This window comes from Marmota flaviventris, chromosome 12 (assembly GCF_047511675.1).
Source record: "Marmota flaviventris isolate mMarFla1 chromosome 12, mMarFla1.hap1, whole genome shotgun sequence".
Lineage (NCBI taxonomy): Eukaryota > Metazoa > Chordata > Mammalia > Rodentia > Sciuridae > Marmota > Marmota flaviventris.
In genome coordinates this window covers 59170953-59194904 of record NC_092509.1, presented here as the reverse complement: position 1 = coordinate 59194904, position 23952 = coordinate 59170953, and the positions used below count along the sequence as shown (strand labels likewise).

At 34.9% G+C, this 23952-nt stretch overlaps 1 protein-coding gene across 6 annotated transcripts in view; it reads right to left on the bottom strand.

The window, feature by feature from the left end:
- Nvl (nuclear VCP like) overlaps positions 1 to 23952 on the bottom strand; it is a 136439-nt gene that overhangs the window by 54798 nt on the left and 57689 nt on the right. For 5 of the 6 annotated variants that reach the window (XM_071600028.1, XM_071600027.1, XM_071600029.1 and 2 more), the window contains exons 15-19: positions 22844 to 22948; positions 21241 to 21321; positions 16390 to 16452; positions 14303 to 14422; positions 9222 to 9321 (exon numbers count right to left, since the gene is read on the bottom strand). In XM_071600028.1, the coding sequence (XP_071456129.1) occupies positions 9222 to 9321; positions 14303 to 14422; positions 16390 to 16452; positions 21241 to 21321; positions 22844 to 22948 (469 nt within the window). The remainder of the gene's footprint in view (positions 1 to 9221; positions 9322 to 14302; positions 14423 to 16389; positions 16453 to 21240; positions 21322 to 22843; positions 22949 to 23952) is intronic. The other variant, XM_071600032.1, reaches the window with a different exon arrangement.

The window sequence follows — 23952 nt, the reverse complement described above, 5'->3', positions numbered from 1 at the left end:
TACTTGGCAGGCTGAGACAGGAGGCTCACAAGTAAAGATTCAAATCTCTGAGATTATTCTGGGCAACTTGGTGAGACCCTGTCTCAAAAATAATTAAAAAAAAATTATATTGTGTATTTTGAGCATGTAATAAAAAATCCAATCAATAATGTAAAACTATAATGCATCAATTTAAAAAAGTGGGAAAAAATAAAAAGGGTTGGGGATGTAACTCATTGGTAGAATGCACTTGGGCTCAAATAGAAGGATAAAGAAAGGACAGAAAGAAAGAGAAAAGGACAGAAGGAGAAAGAAAGAGAGTGAGAATAAGAGAAAGAGATAAAGAAAAATACAACCAAACAAATAACCAAAAGGAATGAATACATCATCTGGATAAATAATATTGACAGTTCTACAGCATATGTGAGAACATGAGCATGGAAAACAAAGAAACAAAGAAAAAGTTACTGAATTCAAGTCTAAAAAGTTATATGAAAAAGGAAACCTAATCAGTGTCATGCTTGGGTATCCAGAGAGAAATACTTATAGTCATAGTAATGTGGACACTTGACTAGTGGCTTTATCAAAAGTTCTGATAAAACTACAATATTGGAAGGATGGAGAAGAGGACAGACAGTGTGGGTGAGACAGTGGGGGTGAATGTGGAGTCAGGGTGCATGTGAGACACCAAATCTTCATCTTCCTTCAAAGGAAGTCAGCTAAAACTGATAAGAAATATCAGTATGAATATATATTACTTGAAAATGTAGAGGAGACAAAGGGCAAAATAGTTCAGGAATTGATCTCTGGGGCAGAAGATGAAAAACTACAGTTTTTGTTATAAGCTTTTCATGCTCTCTCATTTTTAAAATGATGTCTCCCTCTATGGCTTTCCCTTTTTCATACCATTTACTAATCAGATCTACAAACATGGAGACTTGATTCTGACCACTCTCTTTTGCAGTTTGTCAATTTATAGAACCCAAGCAATAAAAAACAGATTCTGCTCACAAGTGAACACATAACAAATTCCATTATGTGAAGGAGACTATGGTACAGAATATAAAGGAAATGAACACATGCCTTTGAGCAAGTTCAATTCAGTAGATTCCTGGGGCCACCTGATAATGACAAATTACTTAACTCCTCTGGGGGGAAAAGCAATTAGAACCTATTTCAGAATTTTTCTGTGAGGATTAAATGAATGACATAACATGGGAAGTACTTATTGTAGTAGTTAGAACACTGGAGTCAGACAGACTGAGATTCAAATCTCTGCTCCACCACTTATCAGTTATGTACCTTTTCTTGGCAAATTATTTAATCTAACTGATCTTTAATTTCTGCAACACTAATGTTTACATGAACCTTTCTCACAGAATTACTGTGAGGTTAACATGGTAAAGTACTTAACAAAACATAACATTTGGTAGGTGCTCTAGGAACCTTGTTCTCACTATTGATGAGTTTTTAATATGAGTTTTCAAAAAAAACTGAATAGCATCTCCTTGAAGTTATTTTTATAGCTAAAAATAAACTTATCCCTCGTCCAGTCTTTCCTATCTCAGTGACAAAACTTTTTACCCAGTTTTGTTGGCCAAAAATCTAACTGTAAGTACTACTTATTTACTTCCTTTTCATATCCCACATCTAATTCCAGCAACTGTTATTAATTTAGCCTTCAAAATATATGCAAATTTTACCACTTCTGACCTTTTTTTTTTTTTTTTTTTTTTAGTATTGGGGATCGAACCCACGGACATTTTACCACTGAACTACATCTCCAGTCCTTTTGTTTTCTATTTTGAGACCAGGTCTCACTAAGTTGCTCAGGGCCTCGCTAAGTTGCTGAGGCTGGCCTCGAACTTGTGATCCTCTTGACTCAGCCTCCCAAGGTGCTGGGATTATAAGTGAGGGCCAGCACCACCTCTTACTTCTTCCACCAAGCCCCCACCAATTCTTCTCTGGACCATTTTTCTTCTAATTCAGGATCTTTTTAAAAGGACTTCTTTTAAAATAGTAAAGTTTATGAAATATTTTTCAAATATTTTTAAACACATAAAAGGAAAATATGTACAAATGGTATAATATCTACTGTATCCAAAGAAAAGCTACAAAGACATATACTTAAACATACAGATACATCAAAATAGTATTCTAAAAAATGTTCCAATAATCCACATTAAAACAGATAAAAGAAAAATGAGGATGAAAAACTGAACAGGAAACAAAATGACAATCTAAAGCCCTAATATATCATATGTACAATAAATGTACTGGTATAAACAAACCAGTTAAAAGAGAGAAATTGGTACAGTGGATTAAAATAAATGACCAAAAAAAAAAAAATTCTTATTTACAAAGAAAATCAATTCTATATAATTTTGTAAGTGTAGGCTGAAAGTAAAAGAATGAAAAAAGGTATACCATATAAACATTTATCAAAAGAAAGCAGGTGTGGCTATATTAAAAGCAGATAAAATGTACTTCAAAGGAATGAAGACATTCAGGAACAAAAAGAAATATGAATAATCAATCCACAAGGAAGGCAACAATTCTAAACAGGTATGTACAACAGAACAGAAAATGTGTGAAGCAAAACTGACCGAAATGAAAAAAGGAACTGAAAAATTCACAATTATAGTTGGAGACTATATGATAAAAATTTGTTTAGTTTTGTTTAAAAAATCTGACACACTGTCTTCCAAAGTAGCTGAAACATTTTGCATGTCTACCAGCAACGAAAGGGAAGTTCCTGTTGCTCCATATTCTTGCATTCTGAGTCATCTGTATTTTGGAAATTGAGCCATTCTAATAGTTATGTAATGCTATCTCTTGTTTTAATTTGCAATTTCCTAATGACATATAATATTGATCATTAGCATAAGCTTATTTACTATCCATCTTCTTGGGTGAGGTTAGAATTTTGGCCCATTTTTAAAATGGTTTTAGAGATCTTTGTATATTTTGACTTTTTAAAAAAATATTTTTAGATGGACACAGTATCTTTATTTTTTTATGTGGTGTGAGAATGGAAACCCAGAGCCTCACACATGCTAGGCAAGAGCTCTACCACTGAACCACAACTGCAGTCCTATTTTGACGTTTACAGATGCTTTGCAAATATTTCCTCCTAGTTGGTGGCTTTTTTTTTTTTTAATTCTCCTAATCATGCCTTTTGTAGAGCATAAGTTAACCAACTGTAATGAAGTACAATGTATCAATATTTTCATTCACAAACTTCATTTCTGGTGTTGCATCTAAAAGTTATTAACAAAGCCAATGTCACTTAGGTAGCCCACGTTACCTTCTAAGAGTATTGTTTTTCATTGCACACTTAGGTCTGTGATCCATTTGGAGTTAGTTTTTGTGAAAGGTGTAAGGTCTGTGTGTAGATTATTACTTTTCTTTTGCATGTGGGTGTGCAGTTGCTCCAGCACCATAAAACTATCTTTTCTCCACTGAATTGCTTTTGTTCCTTCGCCAAAGATCAGTTGACTATATTTGTGTGGGTCTATATCTGGCCTCTATTCTTTTCTTGATCTATTTTTCCAAACTATCTTGATTACAGTACCTTATGTACTAAGTCTTAAAGTTGGGTAACATCAATCTTCCAACTTTGTATTACTTAAACAATGTGTTGGCTATCCTAGGTCTCTTACCTTTCCACATAAACTTTAGAATGTTTGTCAATACCACAAAATAACTTGTTGGAACTTTGGTTAGGATTGTTTTCAATCTATAGATTGTTGGGAAGTATTGATATCTTGACATTACTGAGTCTTCCCACCCAAGAACACTGAATATCTTATCATTTATTTGTCTCCTCTGATCTCTTTCATCAGTTTTATAGATTTTCATCAATTTTATAGATTTATAGAAAATCTATAAAACTGATGGGTATATATTTTGCTAGATATAGGCCTAAATTTTTCTCTTTCCCTCCTTCTCTAGCCTTCACTCCCACTACTGCTACTGCAAATGGTATTGTACCTTGAACTTCAATTATTCATTCTGGTATATACCAAGTGCTTTTTGACAAAGGTATAAAAATAGTATGTTGAAGGAAGAATAGTCTTTTTAACAAATGATGATGGAATAGTTGAATAAAAATTGGCCCCAAAATAAACTTTAATCTAAACCTCACATAAGTCAACTAAAGTACACCACAGATTTAAAAATATTAAGATGTAAAAACCAGGGGATGAGCTTGTGGCTCAGTGGTAGAACGCTTGCCTAGCACATGTGAGGCACTGAGTTTGAACCTCAGCACCACATAAATAAATAAATGAATAAATAAAATAAAGGTGTTGTGTTCATCTATAACTAAAAATATATTTTTTAAAAAATGCAAACCATGAAATTTGTAGAAGAAAACACTGGAGAAAAACCACTGAGACATAAGGTTTGGTGAACCATTCCTCAACATGAAACTAAAAGCATAATATATAAAAGAAAAACCTCAAAAATTGGATCTCTTCGGTCAAGAGGATGAAAAGATGAACTATATACTGGGATAAAATACTGCAAATCACATATCTGACATAGGAGTTATATCTAAAATATATATAAAAACTCTCAAGGGGCTGGGGTGGTAGCTCAGTGGTAGAGAGCTCACCTAGCAGTGTGAGGCATGGGGTTTGATCCTCAGTACCACATAAAAATAAAGGTACTGCGTCCACCTACAACTAGAAAATATTAAAATTAAAGAACTCTCAAAACTCAGTGACTCCAGCATACAGCCACAGCAACAACTTTCTCAACAGGACCCTTTAAAGTTCCGGAAATAATGCCAGGAGTTAATGGAATGACACCAAATTAAATAGCTTTTGCACAGTGAATGAAACAATGAAGAATGTAAGGAGAGAACATACAGAATGGGAGGAAATTTTGCTAGCTACTCTTCTGACAGAATTGATATCTAAAATATATAAAGAACTCAAAAACCTTACAAAAAAATTTAAAATCCCACTTAATAAATGGGCAAATGGACAAAACAGATATTTTCTCAAAAGAAATAATACAAATGGCCAGCAAATAAATGAAAAATGTTCAACATCACTAGCAATTAGGGAGATGCAAATCAAAACTACACTGAGGGCTGGGGTTGTGGCTCAGTGGTAGAGCGCTCACCTAGCGCTTATGAGGCCCTGGGTTTGATCCTCAGCACCACATAAATATAAAGGTATTGTGTCCAACTACAAAACTAAAAAATAAATATTAAAAAAAAAAAAAAACTACACTGAAATTTCATCTCATAACTAGTCAGAATGGCATTCATCAAGAATACAATAATAATAAATGCTGGAGAGGACATGGAGAAAAAGGAACATTTTTACACTGTTCATAGGATTATAAATGAGTACAAAATAGGGCTGAGGATGTGACTCAGTGGTCAACTGTCCCTGAGTTTAATCCCTAGTACCAAAAAAAAACAAACAAACAAAAAAAATGTGGGGTAAAAAACCAAAACAACAGTAAAGGGTTGGTGGCACCCACCTATGATCCCAGCAACTCAGGAGGCTGAGGCAGGAGGATTCCAAGTTCATGAAGTTCAAGGCCAGAATCAGCAACTTAGCAAAGCCTTGTCTCAAAAAATAAAAAGAGGTGGGAATGTAGATCAGTTATAAAGCATTCCTGGGTTCAATACCCAGTACCAAAACAAAAACACAACAACAAAAAACCTCAACAGTGAAAAATATATGCAGCTTAATTTTAGAAAGCAAGTAAAGGACATTAAGTGACATTTCACCAAAGAGAACATAAGGATGGCAAATAAATACATGAAAGAAGTTCAATCTCATTAGCCACTAGAGAGATATAAATTAAAACCAGGATGTTTTTATTCACTATACAGCTTTTAAAACAGCTAAGGTAAAATACAGTGATGACATAAAACACTGGTGAAGATGCAAAGAAATTGGAGCTCTTCTACCATTACTAATAGGAAATATAAAATGGCACAGCCACTTTGCTAACCTCTTTTTAAAATTAAACATAATTACCATACAATCTAGTAATTATGCTCTTGAGTATTTACCTCAGAGAAATGAATTGCAGGTCTACATAAGAAACTATCCACGGATGTTCCTAGTAGCTTTATTTGTAAGTCAAAAACTGAAGTTTTGTTGCCAATGAGTTAATCAAATCCACATCCAGAAGCAAATCCACATTCCTTACTGTGGCCTATACATCCCTTGCATCTGTCTCTTCATAACTTTTCCCCTCACCTACTTCACTTTGGGCACACTGGTTTACTTCCTGGTAAGAAACCCACAAGCAAAGATAAAGTATATATGTATTTTGAAGGAGAGGTTTTAGGGAAAATCTAGTGACAACCAAAAATCTATTCTCTAATCTACTGAGATTAAATTAAAAGACAAAATTCTTTACAATAAACAAACATACATAACAAACCCACCCAGAAAACTCGGGTCACCAAATCTTGATTACACTTCCCAGTAGGTGAATACACTGATTTACGGGAAGGGTGACACACATTCTGATGCCATAGGGTGGAACATGGAAGTTCAATGCTCCTTTCAGACAACACCCTATGTATATGCTTTATAATGAAACTATAACTGTAAATATAGCTCTTTCGTGAGATCTATAAATTGTCCTAGTGAATTATTGAAACTGCGAGAGTCATGGGAATCTCCAAACTTGGAGCAGGCTGATCAGAATTGCAGGTATCCCAAGAAGACCACTGGCACGTAAAGTCTTCCAAAGGATTCTCATTAACTGATGAAACTGACACAACTCCACTAGTGACAGAATTCAACTGTAGCCTTCCTAGTTGGTGTTAGACCAGTTGGGGTTGAAACACAACAGTTAATAAGATATAAAATGGGGGACTGGGGTTGTGGCTCAGGGGTAGAGTGCTTGCCTTGCATGTATGAGGCACTGGGTTCCATCCTCAGCACCAAATACATACATACATACATACATACATACATACATACATAAAGGTACTGTGTTACGTACAATTTAAAAAAAAGATATAAAATGCTACAGCCAGGACTAAAACCCTGTTCTGTCAGATCCAAAGACAGCTTTTCATTATTACCAGGGTCAAACTATTCCAATTCTCAATTTTTCATCATAAAATGGTAGCAAATTCATGAGTTTCTATAGTAACTTACAGGAGAGGAAAATATTACACCAGCTTAACAACTGGTATTGTTTAAATCCATTTAAACAACTAATGTACCTTATCATTACTAACAGACACGGTTACTACAAACATCATAGTAGGAACATCTATGAAAGAGTGGCTTATACCAAGGGCAAAGCATTAAGAAACATGAAGAGTATTTAGGATAAAAATAAAAGATATATTTGGAACTTTTGAAGTCTTGAGCATTGTTCTATTTCCCTCATAGAATGCTAAAGATTGAAAACAATTTTAAATCATAATGCAGGATAAGTATAGAAACATGACTTCAGTTTAAAATCTTTTTTTTTTTTTTCAATTTTTTTCAGTTTAAAATCTTAAAAACCTATTTTCAACTTTATAGTGAGTGTGTAGTTCTGATTTTCTATAAGCTTGAGAGAAACCACAGGACAAACTTTTAGAATGCTTTTGGGGTTAAAAATGTGTTTCAAGAAACAATAATAAATGCTGGAGAGGATGTGAGAAAAAAGTACACTCATAAATTGTTGGGAGGTCTGCAAATTAGTATAACCACTATGGCAAGCAGTGTGGAGAACCCTCAAAAAACTAGGACTGGAACCCAGCTATCCCACTCCTCGGTATTTATCCAAAAGAACTAAAATCGTCATATAATACATATGAAGCCACTTCAATATTTATAGCAGCACAATTCACAATAACCAAATTATGAGATAAACCCAGATGCCCATCAATAGATGAATGGCTCAAGAAAATGTGCTGTGTGCATACACAAACACACACACACACACACATAACAGAGTTTTACTCAGCCCTAAAGAAGAATGAAATAATGGTATTTGCTAGTAAATGGATGGAGATGGAGAAAATCATTCTAAGTGAATTAAGCCAGACTGAGAAAATCAAAAGCCAAATGTTTTCTCTCATGTGTGGAAGCTATAGCAAAATGAGGAAAGATGAATACATGAAATGAAGAAGACTGAATACATAAAGATATAAGGCAGATCAGTAGAGTAGAAGAACAACAAGAGGTAGGGAGGAAGAAGGGAAAGGGATTGAAATATGGAATGAATTTAACAACAGCATGTCATATACATATATAAATGTACCAAAAAGAATTTCACCTGTTTATATATACATAGAAAATATCAATAAAAAATAAATAAATAGTTGGGCATGGTGGCACACACCTATAACCCCAGTGACTCAAGAGGCTGAGGCAGAAGGACTGCAAGTTCAAAGCCAGCATCAGCAATTTATTGAGGCCCTTAGCAACATAGTGAGACCCCATCTCAAAATAAAACTAAAAAATAAGACTGGGGAGATATAGCTCAGTGGTTAAGCACCCCTGGATTCAATCTCTGGCACCAAAAATGAATGAATGAATGAATGAATAAATAAATAAATAAAATATTAATAGAGGAGAGAGAATAGGGGGAGGGAGGAGGGATGCAAAAGGGAAGATGGGAATTAAAATCAAATTCCTGGCAGTGAAATGTGATGGACATCATTATCCAAAGTACATGTATAAAGAATTGAACTGTGTGTCAACATACTGTATATATAAACAGAGATATGAAAAATTGTGGTGTATTTGTGTAATAAGAATTGTAATGCAAAAAAAAAGTACATGTATAAAGGCATGAATTGGCATGAACATATTCTATACAAAGATATGAAAAACTGAACTCTATGTGTAGTAAGAATTGTAATGCATTCCGCTGTCGTGTATTTAAAAAAAATAAAATCAATAAAACTAAAAAAAAAAAAATCAAATTCCTTCCTTGCATGTATTTTGTCAAATGAACTCAAATACTATGTATAATTATAAAGCTCTAATTTTAAAAAACAATGTGTATTTCAAGTGTTCTGCCAGCAAAACAACTTTCTGAGCACTAACAGAGAAAAACAATCTCATAGAATCTAGGCAATAATACTGTGGTTTACTGTAGCTTATAAAAAAGCTTTCTAAGGTTTTATTTCAACCTATGAACCAAAAGGGAATTGCTAAAATTTAAATATTCCTTTACTAAGATGTACATAAAGTAAACTGTAAACAAATGCTGTGAGTTTTGAGACTCATTTGTGTGATGTTCTTCTTTCTTACCTGGCCTATTAGTGGCTGCCATAATAAAAACCTGCTGACGTGCTTCCAGACCATCCATCTCTGTAAGCAGCTGATTCACCACCCGAACACTTGCACCTGTCTAAAAAATAAATAAATAAATCAAGTCGCTCTGCTTCCTGATTATCATATCATGAGCTGCTTTCCTCCAATACACCTCTTGTGTCATGATGTTCTGCCTCACCTGGGGCCTAGAGCAATGGAGTTGGCCGTCTACAGACTGAGATCTCTGAAACCCTGCCCTAGGGCACACCTCTCATACACTGATGAATAATGTCAGAGACTGTGAACATTTGGCTGTGTTCCTGATCTTATTGAAAATGCCTCTATTGTTTCCTCATGGAATAAAACACTGGCTTTAGAACTAAGATGAATAGTGTGATTTACTTACTACTGACACTCTCATACTGAGTCCCATCAGAGAGGCCAAGGCTTTATGACCTTGGAAATAACACGAGCCATCACTGTAGCACTTCTAGCCTCAAACCAAGGAATGTACATTTTGGAGTATATCAGCAGCACAAGACAGAATTGTTCTTAGATGTATTTCTAAGCATATCTCTTTTCATAACCCTCAAAATTCTCACTGCAAAGAGCACAGAAATATACAAATAGAAGGAAAAAAAATTTAAATAGCCAACCAACCAATTAAACATTGTGAAATATGAATTCTCATAATATAAAAGAATAACTTTGTTGGGAAGCTTATAGAAGAAGATTCATAAGACTTCATCATAAAATTATTTCTATTTTCCTGTGCCTTTGCTCTGTCTCTAGGGAGGATAGACCATTTTCTGCATGGAGGTAAGATGGTGGGAGAACAATGGATGGTGGGAAATCCTAGAACATCCTAACTTCTGAGATGTAAATCATACAACTGATACAAATCCAGAGATCATTCCTACCATACAGATATTGTTTGCAAAATCTCTACTAATTACAAAAGCCATGCTTTCTATCCAAAAACTATACCAATAAAAGTGTAGCTGTAAGTAAAGTTAGTTTTCAACTTTAAGAAAGAAAGAATAGTTCCATTGGCCCTCAATACAAAGAAAGGACAATTTTTCTGTACAAAATAATACATTTGCTAATCTGAATGAAGGCTTTTGATGACATATAATAATGGCTGGGCACAGTGGCATGTGCCTATAGTCCCAGCTACGCTGGGGGCAGGGCTGAGGCAGGAAGACCACTTGAGACCAAGAGTTGGGGCCAGCCTGGGCAATATATTGAGACTTTTTCTCCTTAACTGGACGCAGTAGTTTATGCTCATCTGGAATACCAGCTGTAATCCCAGACACTAGGGAAGCTAAAGCAGGAAGATGGCAACTTCAGAGCCAGCTTGGGCAATTTAGTGAGACCCTGTCTCACAATGAAAAATAAAAAGGGCTGGGATGTAGCTCAATCCTCAGTTTCAAGAGAGAAAAAGAGAAAGAGAACAATGACCACTTCAATATATGGCAACATGGTATAAAACGGGTTGTAATCAGTGGACTCCCTAGCAATCCTGTTATTATTCACAAGCTAGATGAGGAAACAGAAGCTTAGAGAATTTCTCCAAAGTCTCATCACTAGATAAGGGGAGACATAAAACTTATTCAAAGATCTAACAGGCACAATAAATGTGTTTGGGCAAAAGTAAACTCAGCTTCTAAACTCCAGATTCCCCAGTACATCACATGTTCTAAATCTTTCAACACAATACAGAGAGGAGCATATAGGGCACTAAAGTTTTTTCCTCTTTTTCTTGAAGCAAACAGCAGTAAGGCTATTCAGGGCAATAATCCAAGAGAAAGGTTAAGGGAAAAATCACCTAAACATAGAAACAAATAAACAACAACAACAACAACAAAAAACCATGTATGATGGTGGAAATGAGAAAAAATGGTGCTGTTTCATTTTGTCAGTACTGCTTTTTTTCAATATAACTTATGCACACAGGTGGTAGCTGGTTTAACCACTGATTATTCTAGAAGGAAATATTTGGTAAGCCTGCTTTTCATTCATTCCTTGGTGACATAATAATTAAAATATGAATAGAGTCATAGTCTAGACTCAAAAATATTAAGTGGTACTAGGTAAGAATAAAACCTAACATTGTCCTTTTTAAAAAATTTTCTCTATTTTTTTATTGGTGCATTATGACTATAAATAATGGTGAGATTTGTTGTTACATATTCATAGGTACACACAATATAACTTGGCTAGTATCATTCCCTAGTATTTCCCTTTTCCCTCTCTTCTTCCCTCCCAACATTGTTCTTCTTAAGCAAGAGAAAAATATCAGAATCAATATACAATGGGGCTGGGGTTGTAACTCGGTGGTAGAGCACTTGTCTAGCACACGTGAAGCACTGAGTTCTATCCTCAGCACCACATAAATTTTTAAAAAATAAAGGTATTGTGTCCATCTACAAGTAAAAAAAAAAAAAAATCCTTAAAAAAAAGAATCAATATAAGAATGGTTGATAGTTTATTAAAATTATTATATTCTATAGAAAAAAATTAAGATAAATGAAAAGACTGGGGTAAATGGTATCAGTACACATAACTGGACAAAGGACTAACACCATTATACATAAAAAGCTCTACTAAATTGCCAGGTACCAGTGGCAAATATCTATAATCCTAGCGACACAAGAGTTACAGCAAGAGGATCACAAGTTTGAGGCCAGCCCAGCTTCAGCAATTTAATGAGACCCTAAGCAAATTACCAAGACCATCTCAAAATAAAAAGTAGAAAGGGCTGAGGATGTAACTCAGTGGTAAATTGCCCTTGGGTTCAATCTTTAATACCAAAACAAAAAGCTCTAATAAATCAATTTTAAAAATTCCAGGGCTGGGGTAGTAGCTCAGTGGTAGAGCGCTTGCCTACCACTAGGTATGTGAGGTACTGGGTTCAATTCTCAGCACCACATATAAATAAGTAAAAATAAATAAATAAAATTCCATCAACAACTAAAAAATAATTTCAACAGCAAAAGGGTCAAAAGATATATAATAAGATTAATGTATAAAAGATGAAATGCAAATTTATTGAAAATTATTAACCTCCCTGGTAATCAGGGACATGCATACTAAAGTTTAGTGTTTTGCCAGTAAAACTGACAAAAAAAATAAAGATCCTTTGTTAAAAAAAGTATGGGAAATGGTTATTTTCATGCAACAGTTGGTTGGCATATGTGACTGTAGTTTTGTGAAAGATGACAAAATATTTGTTATATTTTAAAATTTAACTCATATACATCTTCAACCATGATTTACACTTCTCAAACTCCATCACACATATTCATACATGTATACACAAATATATAATACAAACATTTAATAGTTCTGTCTGTAAAAGAAACAACCAGACACCCATGTAAATGTCTAAAATAATTAAGTAAATTCTATAATAAAGTTATTAAGTACATAGGAAAATAATCAAGATAGAATAACTACATTTACACAAAAAGTGAATTTATGGAAAAGGTTCTAGTTAAGGATATGTTTACCCTTAACACTGAATAATTAGCAGTAGCAACCTCCAAGAAAAGCAATAAGGAGAACAGAAAGGAAGGACTTCTTCCCTGCTCCCCACTTCTGTTTTTGGTACTGGGGATCAAACCATGGGGCACTTTACCATGGAGCTACCTCTCCAGCCCTTTTTATTTTATTTTGAGACAGGGTCTTGCTAAGTTGTTTAGGGTCTTGCTAAATTGTTAAGCTGGCCTCAAACTTGCCCTCCTCATGCCTTAGCCCCCTGAGTTGCTGAGATTACAGGCATGCACCACTGGCATCTATCTGACTTTTACTCTTCAGACAAAGTTGTTACAAGTATGTATTCATGTATAATTAATAAAATTTAAAAGGAATACATTCAAATTTGAAATGTTTTTAGAATCCCTTCAGGGGAAAATGTTGAAAAAGCAACCATATACACATCAGAGTACAGAAATGTATGACAGCAGATATCCAATAGATAACCTAGAAATTAGAAATCCTAATTTACACTTTATGTGGCTACAGAATTCTTTTGAGAATAGTAATTGCCAATAAACCTTTCCAAATTTAGATTTACCAGCTGGTAATAGCTGCAAACCATTGAAAGGCAATGGACAAATGAAATATTTATTTACACTAAAAGAGCAAAGAATAAACAGGAGCAAAATCCAGAGCAAATCAAGCCTTAACGAGCTGGACATATATCAGGGAACCATGAAAAAACTATAAGATGACCTGTTATGGTACTGATGATTATTGAATGAGGAGAAAAAATTGTTACATGAGTTAAAATCATATTAGTCAACTTTTGTTTTTCCAACTTTTGAATGCTTTTGAAGATTTTTAGTGAAATGAGGTATTTAATGTTTCACAATCTAAGAAAACACAGAATAACTATTTGAAATTAAATCACAAAGATGTCCCAGGTTTTAGAAGGGCAGTCACTTCCTCAGTGATCATGAAATAAATGTATTTATTAATAGTTGTTTGCTTGTTTCAAAAGGTTATATATTCTTATTCTATGTTTTACTAAGCTTCAAATTCTTAAATTATAGTACTCCTGATAACAAGTGCTTCCTCTACTCTCTGTAGCGAAGTGTGAAAGAACTGTGATTCAGTGTGGTTTACACAAGTAGTATTCAATGCAGGTCACTTATCTTCCCCAGATGGTAATGGTGTTCAGTCTTAAAAATTAATAATGAGACACTATTTTAAGTGTATGACGTCTTAAATTATATGTTGTCTCAAGAACCAATATAACTGAAGAGTACCATAATTACAAGATTCAAGGCAAAGTATCCAAGGCTACTATCACTTCCATTCCCAACTACTCATTTGTGTGAATTGGGATTACTATACACTGTGCAACCAAAAGAATATACATCATAGGGAAAAAAATTATTATGGAATATAACTGTTATCTCTAAACTCTGATTTCAAATTATTAAGTTTCTTCATTTAAAGAATTGCAATGTTCCCAAGCAATGACTTCATAAAAAGTACCTGACTTGGAAACTAAAAAATATTTATGGTATGTAAAAGAAAAAATCTGCAAACCAACAATCTATGATACTTACCTCTTGGTCTGATCTTCGAGGACATAAAGCATCTACTTCATCAAAGAATATCACACAGGGTGCTGAGTTCTTAGCACGCTGAAAAACCTGTCGTACAGCACGTTCACTCTCACCAACATACTAAACATACACAAAAAGAAAATAAAATGCAGCACTGTTCAACTTGGGGTTTGGGCCAAATGATAGTAAAAGTAGTTACAAATGACACTGCTCCAAAAAAATTGTCCAAAAAAATTATTAGACTAAACATATGCAAATGTTGATATTAAACCACTGTTGACCTATAAAAATAACCAAATTCATAAAGTTCAACTTCTTACTAAAATTAACTGTTATTTAAGTTTATTAGGAATTTCCTCATTCATAAAATGAAGACTAAGTAGGATGCAAGGTTTTCTCTAGCTCAAAAAATCCTTTGTATTCTACTGTATTTTAGAACTGATCTCCTATGCTTTGCGCATATAAAATACCCAGCAATAATTTTCATTAATTCAACAGTATTTTAAACACCCAAGTCAATTACTGTTCTATTCTTTTATATATATATATATATATATATATATATTTTTTTTTTTTTTTTTAGTTGGACACAATATCTTTATTTATTTATTTTTATGTGGTGCTGAGGATCAAACCCAGGGACTCACATGTGCAAGGCGAGCACTCTACCGCTGAGCCACGACCCCAGCCCTCTATTCTTATTTCTATACATCTTGCTAAAAAAAGGGAAAAGATGTCCTATAGCAACAGAGAAGTCAAAGTGAATCAGTTAGGCTTCTCACAGGTTTCACAATGTCTTAGTGTATGTTAAAACTAAATCAAAATATAAAGGTCAAGAAATAAGGCTGGGGATGTGGCTCAAGCAGTAGCGCACTCGCCTGGCATGCGTGTGGCCCGGGTTCGATCCTCAGCACCACATACAAACAAAGATGTTGTGTCCGCCGAAAAAACTAAAAAATAAATATTAAAATTCTCTCTCTAAAAAAAAAGAAATAGAGCAATTCACAAGTAGCAATAATATTTGGACTAATTAATATACAAGTTATACATAAGTATATGGTTTCAGTTTTTAGTTAGACATAAGAACTTGTTCTTGTACAACCACAAGAATGGGAAGTTATACTCCAATCTATGTATGATATGTCAAAATACACTCTACGTTATGTATAACTAAAAAGACAAATAAAAAAAGTAAGAGGAAAAAAAAGAACTTGTTCTCATAGGGCTATGAGTGTAGCTCAGTGGTAGAGTACTTGGGTTCAGTCCCCAGGATCATTATTAAAAAAAAAAAAGCAGCAGCAGCAGCCTATAAGTCAAATACCATTAATTTCTTCTTTGTCTGTATATATTACAAACATTGAATGAGAGTTTTATACTTACATAGGAATGGACTAGAAATAATAAATTCAAAATCTCTTAAATTTGAGGCATAAACTGCTTAAATGTAGAAAGAAGATGTCACTTTAGTGACTTCTTTCCCCTGAAGTACTTTTATTTACTAATACTTAACTTATTTGAGTCACACAAGAATAGGATAGGGAAGCATATCAGGAACCAGACAACCTGGGTTCAAATCTCACTTCTACTATCGTCCTTCCTAGCTGCCACCCTTTGGCAAGATACATCAGCATTCCGAGGTTTCCTTATTCAGAACAAAGAATACGTCATATCACAGGATTTTTCAAGAATGATAAATGTGAAGCATATGACAAATACTTGGTGCTAGGTAAACACATGAAAATGTCAATAACTGTAATAAATTATTTCTCTCTGTAGGTATGAGGATTCAGGGTCAGAGAGGTTATCAGATTCAATCAAGGAAGCATTTATGGGTTGGGGTTGTGGCTCAGTGGTAGGGTGCTCACCTAGCACATGCAAGGCATTGAGTTCGAGTTTTAGTACCACATAAAGAATAAATAAGTAAAATAAAGATATTTTTTTAAAAATCATTTAAAAAAAAAGCATTTATACACTCCTAGTAGTGAGCAAAGCTAAATCACCTCATTCCTATAGCAGTGATTAAGAGCTGAGGGGGTTTCATACTGTAATTTTCCCAATTAAAATAATGGCTAATGCCAATGACTTACCATATTTAGTAATTCAGGGCCTTTGACTGATATAAAATTCAGTCCAGACTCATTTGCCACAGCCTAGAAGAAGAAACAAAAAGACATCACCAAAAAGACAAATACTCAAAAGAGTAATAATAATTTGGCTTTAACTGTATTTCTTCCTTTTTATAGTTGCTTATTTCTCATCAGAAGGAAAAGAGAAAAATGGGAAAAGGAAAAATACAAAAGGAAAACCAAAGAAAGTAAATGTTAGCCTACAACTTTCTAAGAATTGCTAAGACAACTACAAATCAAATGGGAATAACAAAAATATTTATGAATATATTGTTTGTATAAACATGCTTTACGACACTGTAAATAAAAGTATTTAGAGTCCTAGCTTAGAATGTCAGTGAGATCTCAAGCTTTGCACTTAAGAAATGCCTTGTGCAATGAAAGCAATCACCCATGAATCTACAAACCAAAATATAGAAAAACCTCAGTATGATCAAGGGACTGAGAAAGTAACATCACAAAGCTCTGTCAGATTGGGCAACTTGGCAAGACCCTATCTCAAAATAAAAATAAAAGAGTTGGGGGGCATAGCAGAGTGGTACATCCCTGAGTTCAATCCCCTGTATCATGATTAAAAACAAAAACAAAAACAAACAAACAAAAAAACCCTTAGAATCAGTCTTTACTGAGAAACACATATGTGTAGAAGAATCTAAGAATAAATAAGATAAAACTAGAATAAATCACTCACTGCAACTTCAAAATGACCACGAAACAGTTCTTTTTTATTCCTAGATCCTGGAATCTAAAATCTGAGCTCCAGATCTATATTCAGCATCTCTACTCCAATCACACAAGTATTCAAACCTATCATTTACACAACAGAAATCCTGTTTTTTTCTCTCCCAATTTCCTCCAAAACTCACCTGCAAACTCTTATACCTCATCTCAGTAAATATAATTTTGGGGCCAAACCCTTGGTATTCCCCTGGTCTCATGTCTTGCTTATCATGTTACCCCAACCATCTGTTAGTTCTATTAGCTATAATGCTAAAATATACATGGGTCTGATACATTTTCTACATCTCTACATCACCACCCTCATCTAGACCACCCACCATCCTTTCTTGCTGGAACCGATTAGAAAACCCTTAACTGGTTTTCTTTCATTCTTGCTTTCCTCCAATCTATTTACTACACAGCAGTTAAGAGTACTCCGCTAAAGAGCTGGGCTTGATGGTGCATGCCTGTAATCCCAGTAGCTCACGAGACTGGGGCAGGAAGATCCTGAGTTCAAAGCCAGCCTCAGCAACTCAGCAAGGCCCTAAGCAACTCAGTGACACTCTGTCTCTAAATAAAATATAAAAAAGGGCTGGAGATGTGGCTCAGTGCCCCTGGGTTCAATTTCTGGTACCAAAAAGAAAAAAGAAAGAAAGAAAAGAAAAAAAGAGTACTCTAGTAAAAATGCACATGAGATCATATTATTTTACTACATGTCCCATTCATCTTCAATTACAATTTGAAATATTTACCATGGCTCCTGAGCTTGCATCTTGGGACATGACATCTCCTTAGTCTAACTACTTATTCCTTCCCTGTTTCTCAAACTCATCAAGTCCTTAACCACCTTACGGCTTCTATAACTGTTCTTCCTTCTATCTGAAAAACTATTCCCCTACTTTGCCTGCCTCTTCATGCTGGTTCTTTCACACTGTTAAATGTCACCATTTATTGAACACCATTATCTAAAGTAGCTACCAATCATTAATCACAACACTATTTCCATAATAACTTAGTGAACCTGAAATTTTATTGTTCTACTTGTTTACTGTTATTCTCTTCCAAGTAGACAGCAAATTTCATTAGAAAAGTCATCTTAACTAGTTTATCCCTAGTACCTCAAACAATTTCTGACAAAGAACAGGATTAACAGATTCCTGGTGAACCAATGACATGCATGAATGCTCTGCTATAACAAAGGCTGTTCAATACATGGATTATCTACATCTCTCAATCCTTCTCTTGTCTTCTGCCAGTTTCATAACTTTCCTATCTCTTGCTCAAAACTATAAGTAAAACAGGATACACATCTAGCAACTCATGCATAGTAGGTTTTCAACACCTATATGCCAGCTAACTTGGGTTAAAACCATTGAAACCCCAAATAATTCCTGATATTGGTGGAAATCTGTTCTAAATGAAATATAGTGAACAAAAATGTTTTTCACTATGATGAATTCTGCACATAATGAATCCTGCACTATGGTGTCAGCAGGTCTCTGCTTCCATGTTATATATCTCCAGACAACTAAATGGTTCCTACTATTTATTCTCTTTTCTATTTCCCTTTCATCACTCATTAATTTCCAGGGTGCTGGCTCCAGCAATTGCATGCCTTTACTTTATGCTATTTACTTACTTATACATGCTGATGCTTTGGAAAATTATATCATTTTATTGTTAAGACTATACAAAACAACCAAGATCAGCCAACAACGTAATTTTATATTCAACACTTAAGTTACCAAGTAATGACTCATAGATGGTTCCATAATTTTACTATAGGTAACATTTTGTCTCTCCCATTCAAGAAAATTTTCTATTATTCGTTGACTTTCTGGCATATGGTTATTCACTCCTTGGAGAATCTAATGAATGTTGTAACCATTCTTTCCCAGAAATAACACACATACATACTGACTGGGCTTATGGACAAACTGAAGCTTTGAGTCTATCCATGGAATCCTAGGTAAAATTCACTGCTCTGTAAAGTCAGGTATTAAGAATATGACTAAACAAAGTGGTATCAAATTGTTGGTCATTTGGTATAGGGAAAAGAGAGGAAAATTTGGATCTTTGATATTTTCTGTGACTTTCAAATTATACACACCTCTCCAGTCTTGCTGTGAACAAGACTAATTAAAGAGATGTAACCATGACATGAATGACTTCCTTTCTAGCTGTTATTCTGAAATTGTGAAAAATGTAAATACTGAATTGTTTTCTTTTTTTCTCCTCTGCCCCTACCTCCTGACAGGAATACTGTAAGAGTAATGAGAATATTAGGCAAGGAAATTTAGTAATATAAGTAAAAACAAGTTTTGTACATGGGACAATGGGTATTTGATATATAATAAAGAATCAAAAAAATTATTGAGCTGCTGTGGTACTTGCTTAAAATGTTATTAATCCCTAAGATGCTTAGGGCCTTGCTAAATTGCTGAGGCTAGCTTTGAATTTGCAATTCTCCTACCTCAGCCTACTGAGCCACTGGGATTACAGGCATGCACTACTGCACCCAGCAAAACTGTTATTATTTTTTATGTCTTGTTTGTGATCTTGAAAGAAAAAAAAAAAATCACATAAATTTGCCCACACAGGGGCTGGAGTTGTGGCTCAGTGGTAGTGCACTCTCTTAGCACATGTGAGGCACTGGGTTCAATCTTCAGCACCATGTAACAATAAATAAGTAAAGATATTGTGTCCAACTACAACTAAAAAATAAATCTTTTTTTAAAAATTTGGCCAAATAAAAATGAAATAGGGGATGCAGATCAGTTGTGGAGTACTTGGCTAGTATGCACAAGACCCTAGGTTTGATCTTTAGTGCTGGAAAGGAAGGAAGGAAGGAAGGAAGGAAAAAAAGAAGGAAGGAAAGAAGAAAGGGAGAGAGGGAGGAGGAGAGGGAGGGGGAGAGGGGGAGGGGGGAGAGAGAGAGAAAGAAAGAAAAGTGAAATAAACAAGAAAAACCAATGTGTCAAAACATGACTAATAAAGTTAAAAAAGTAAAAATGAACTGAAAAACATATTTACAAATACAACAGATCTTAAAATATAGTGCTTCTAGAAGAATCATAGCCATGATAAGAATTATACCAGTAGAAGAATAGGTAAATGGTATTAATAGACCATTCAGGAAAAAAAATAAACCAATAAATATAATTTTTGAAATGCAATTTAAAAACTCTACGATATCACTTTTATACATCAGATTGTCAAATACTAAAAGCAATTTTCATGACTGTTGCATATTTAGAATATGGGGAAAAGAGTACTCATACCTTATTGACATATGGATCTGGTACAAACTTTTAGGAAGACTACACTATTTGTCTGTACCTTGATAATAGAGTTCAGCTAGGCAAGCAGCACATGGTTATAATCCCAGCTATTCTGAAGGCTGTAGGAGGGCTGCAAGTTGAGAGCAACCCTAGGTAATTTATCAAGATCCTGTCTCAAAACTTTTAAGAAAAGGGCCTGGGGACACTGTTCAGTAGTAAAGCACTTGCGTAGCTTGACCAAGGAACTGGATTCAAACCCTGTAAACACACATACACACAAAGCTTTTAAAACGTGCATTCTAAGCTGGGCATGGTGGCACACACCTGTAATCCCAGCAATTTGGGAGGCTGAGGCAGGAAGATCATGAGTTCAAAGCCAGTCTCAGCTACTTAGCAAGGCACTTAGCAACTCTGCAAGACCCTGTCTCGTGGCTCAGTGGCTAAGTGGTTAAGCACTCCTGGGTTCAAACCCCATACCAAAAAAAGAAAAAAAAGTGCATTTTAGCCAGGTGCAGTGGTGCATACCTGTAGTCCCAGGGCTTGGGAGCTGAGCTAGGAGGATCACAGGTTCAAAGTCAGCTTCAGTAATTTAGTGAGGCTGAGACTCTGAGACAGAGTGAGACTCAAAATTTTAAAAAAATATAAAAAGGGAGCTAGGGATGTGGCTCAGTGATTAAGTGTCCCTGGGTTAAATCCTTGGTACAAAAAAAAAAAAAAAAAAATTGTGCATTTTGCTGGGTGTGGGAGCACATGCCTGTAGTCCTAGCTACTCAGGAGGCTGAGGCAAGAGGATCAAAACTTGAGGACCAACCTGGACAACACAGTAAGACCCTGTATCAAAATAAAAACTAAAAGAAGGACTGTAGAATGCTTCTGGGTTCCATTCCCAGTCCTGGAAAAAGAAAAAAAATTCATTTTTCTTAACTGAAAAATATTTAGAAATGCATTATTTTTTCTTAAATATTTATTTTTTAGTTATAGGTAGACACAATATCTTTATTTTATTTTTATGTGGTGCTGAGGATCGAACCCAGTGCCTCAAACATGCTGGGTGAGCACTCTGCCTCTGAGCCACAACCCCAACCTAGGAATGCATTCTAATAAAATTATTAGCCTGGAGTACAAAAATGTAGGCAAAGATTATATAAGGTAGTGTTCTAATGCAGAATCATTATCATAAATTATAAAACATCTTTTATGGTAGAATATTATCCAAGCACTAAAAATGTAGAACAGGCTTGGTGGCACATACCTATACTCCCAGTGGCTTGGGTGGGTGAGGCAGGAGGATTGCGAATTCAAAGCCAGCCTCAGCAAATTAGTGAGGCCCTAAGCAACTCAGCAAGACCCTATCTCTAAATAAAATTTTAAAAAGGGCTGGGGACGTGGCTCAGTGATTAAGCACCCCTGGATTCAATCCCTGGTACCAAAAAAAAAATTGATGTGTAACTATATTGACATGGGAAGATGTTCAGAAAATATTGCTAAATGAGAAAAGCATATCTAAAAACCTTCTATTTGTAAAAACCAATATATATTATCTTTTATATACTCTTTAGATATGTATGTATAAAAAAATATGTGGAAGGACTGACACCAAAAGGAAACAGTAGTTGGTAGAAGGTATTAGTGGAAGAACTATAAACAATGCTTTTCCCGTTTGTTTATTTATATTTCCTTCTATGAATAAAAATTTTAAAAATAACTTATAAGATACATACAGGATTATAGTAAAATACTTACCTACACCATAGTAGAAAACAAAGTTGGCTATAAAGTACAGTTATGTAAAAATACTTACTAAAAAGCTAGAATAGATGAGGTACAATGGCACACACCTATAATTCTGCCATTGGGGAGGCTGAACAGGAGGATTGCAAGTTAGAGGCTAGTCTAGACAACGTGGTAAGACTGTCTCAAAACAAACGATAAGGATATAGTACACTCAATATCCCCCTGCAAAATACTAGAATATTATACACAGAAATATGATAAATGATGTGTGAAAACTGGTGAGGTTATAATTGATTTAAACATTTTTCTTTCTTTTTTTTTTTTAAATATTTATATTTTAGTTTTAGGTGGACACAATATCTTTATTTTATTTTTATGTGGTGCTGAGTTCAAACCTGAGTTACAAGTAACTTTTTAAAAAATTATTTATTTTTTAGTTTTAGGTGGACACAATATCTTTATTTTTATGTGGTGCTGAGAATCGAACCTAGTGCCTCATGCATGCTAGGCAAGCGCACTACCACTTGAGCCACATCCCCAGCCCCCAACATTTTTCATTGATTTAACTTTTGTAAAACTTCCCTGAGAAAAGTTACCATCTTTGCTAAAATGAATTTCTAACAGAAATTATGCAAAAGATTTATCTCATGGTAACATTTAAAGTTAAATTCATACCATACCTTTGCCAGCAGAGTTTTCCCACAGCCAGGAGGACCAGCAAGAAGGACTCCTGCTGGAGTCACCAATCCAAGAGCTTTGAACTGGTCTGGGTTACGTACTGGTGCCTGGAAAGAGTAATGCAGAGACCCATGATGGCTTTCTCTTTCATACTATATGTTCAAATTCACCTCCAGACATGTATTTTCAACACTGACTATGAGGCCTGAAGATAAGAGCAGTATCTGGCTTAACTGTTTCAAACATGAGTTTCATGATGATAAACAGAAGTTATTACTCTTGAGAAATTTTCACTTAAGTGTTACATTCTAAGAACATTTTATAAATAAAGATACAATATTTCAACTGGCTCACGCCTATAATCATAGCTACTCAGAAGGCCAACACAGAAGGATCTTAAGCTCAAAGCCAGCCTGGGCAACTTAGTGAGATCCTATCTCAAATTAAAAAGAAAAAGTGCTGGGGATATAGATTAGTGGTAGAATGCCCGTCTAGAGTGTGCCAAGGGCAGAGCACCGTGGCAGAAGACATCAAGAATGTGCCTTTTTACGCATAAAGTTGAACATCTTTTTATGTTACCAGTCACTGTTTTTTCCTCTTCTATGAAATGTATATTCATTTTGCTATTGGTTCATGTGTCTTTTTATTATTGTTTTAAAATTATACAAAATACTAACTTTTTTTTGTTTTAACCAATGTGTTAGAAATCTATATTCTTCTAGTTTGTAAATGCCCCTTCTGACCTAGACACAGTGGTACACACCTGTAATCCCAGGTACTCGGAGGAGGCTAAGGCCGGAAGATCATAAGTTTGAGGTCAGTCTCAACAGCTTAGCAAGATTTCTCTCATAAAAAGGGTTGAGGATGTAGCTCACAAATAGAATACTATTGGGTTCAATCCCAATACTCAGAAAACACAGAAAATGAATACCCCTTGTGACAGCCACTTCCCCGCACAGAACCTCACCAGGAACTGCTGGCAGAACTACCTGAATTTCTACTGCCGTGATAAGGGAGTGATAGCATGATCTCTGTATGAGTGGTACCAAAACTTGTGCAAGTCCCTCTGCCCTCCTGGGGTCTCAACCTGAGATAACTGCCAGACACAAAG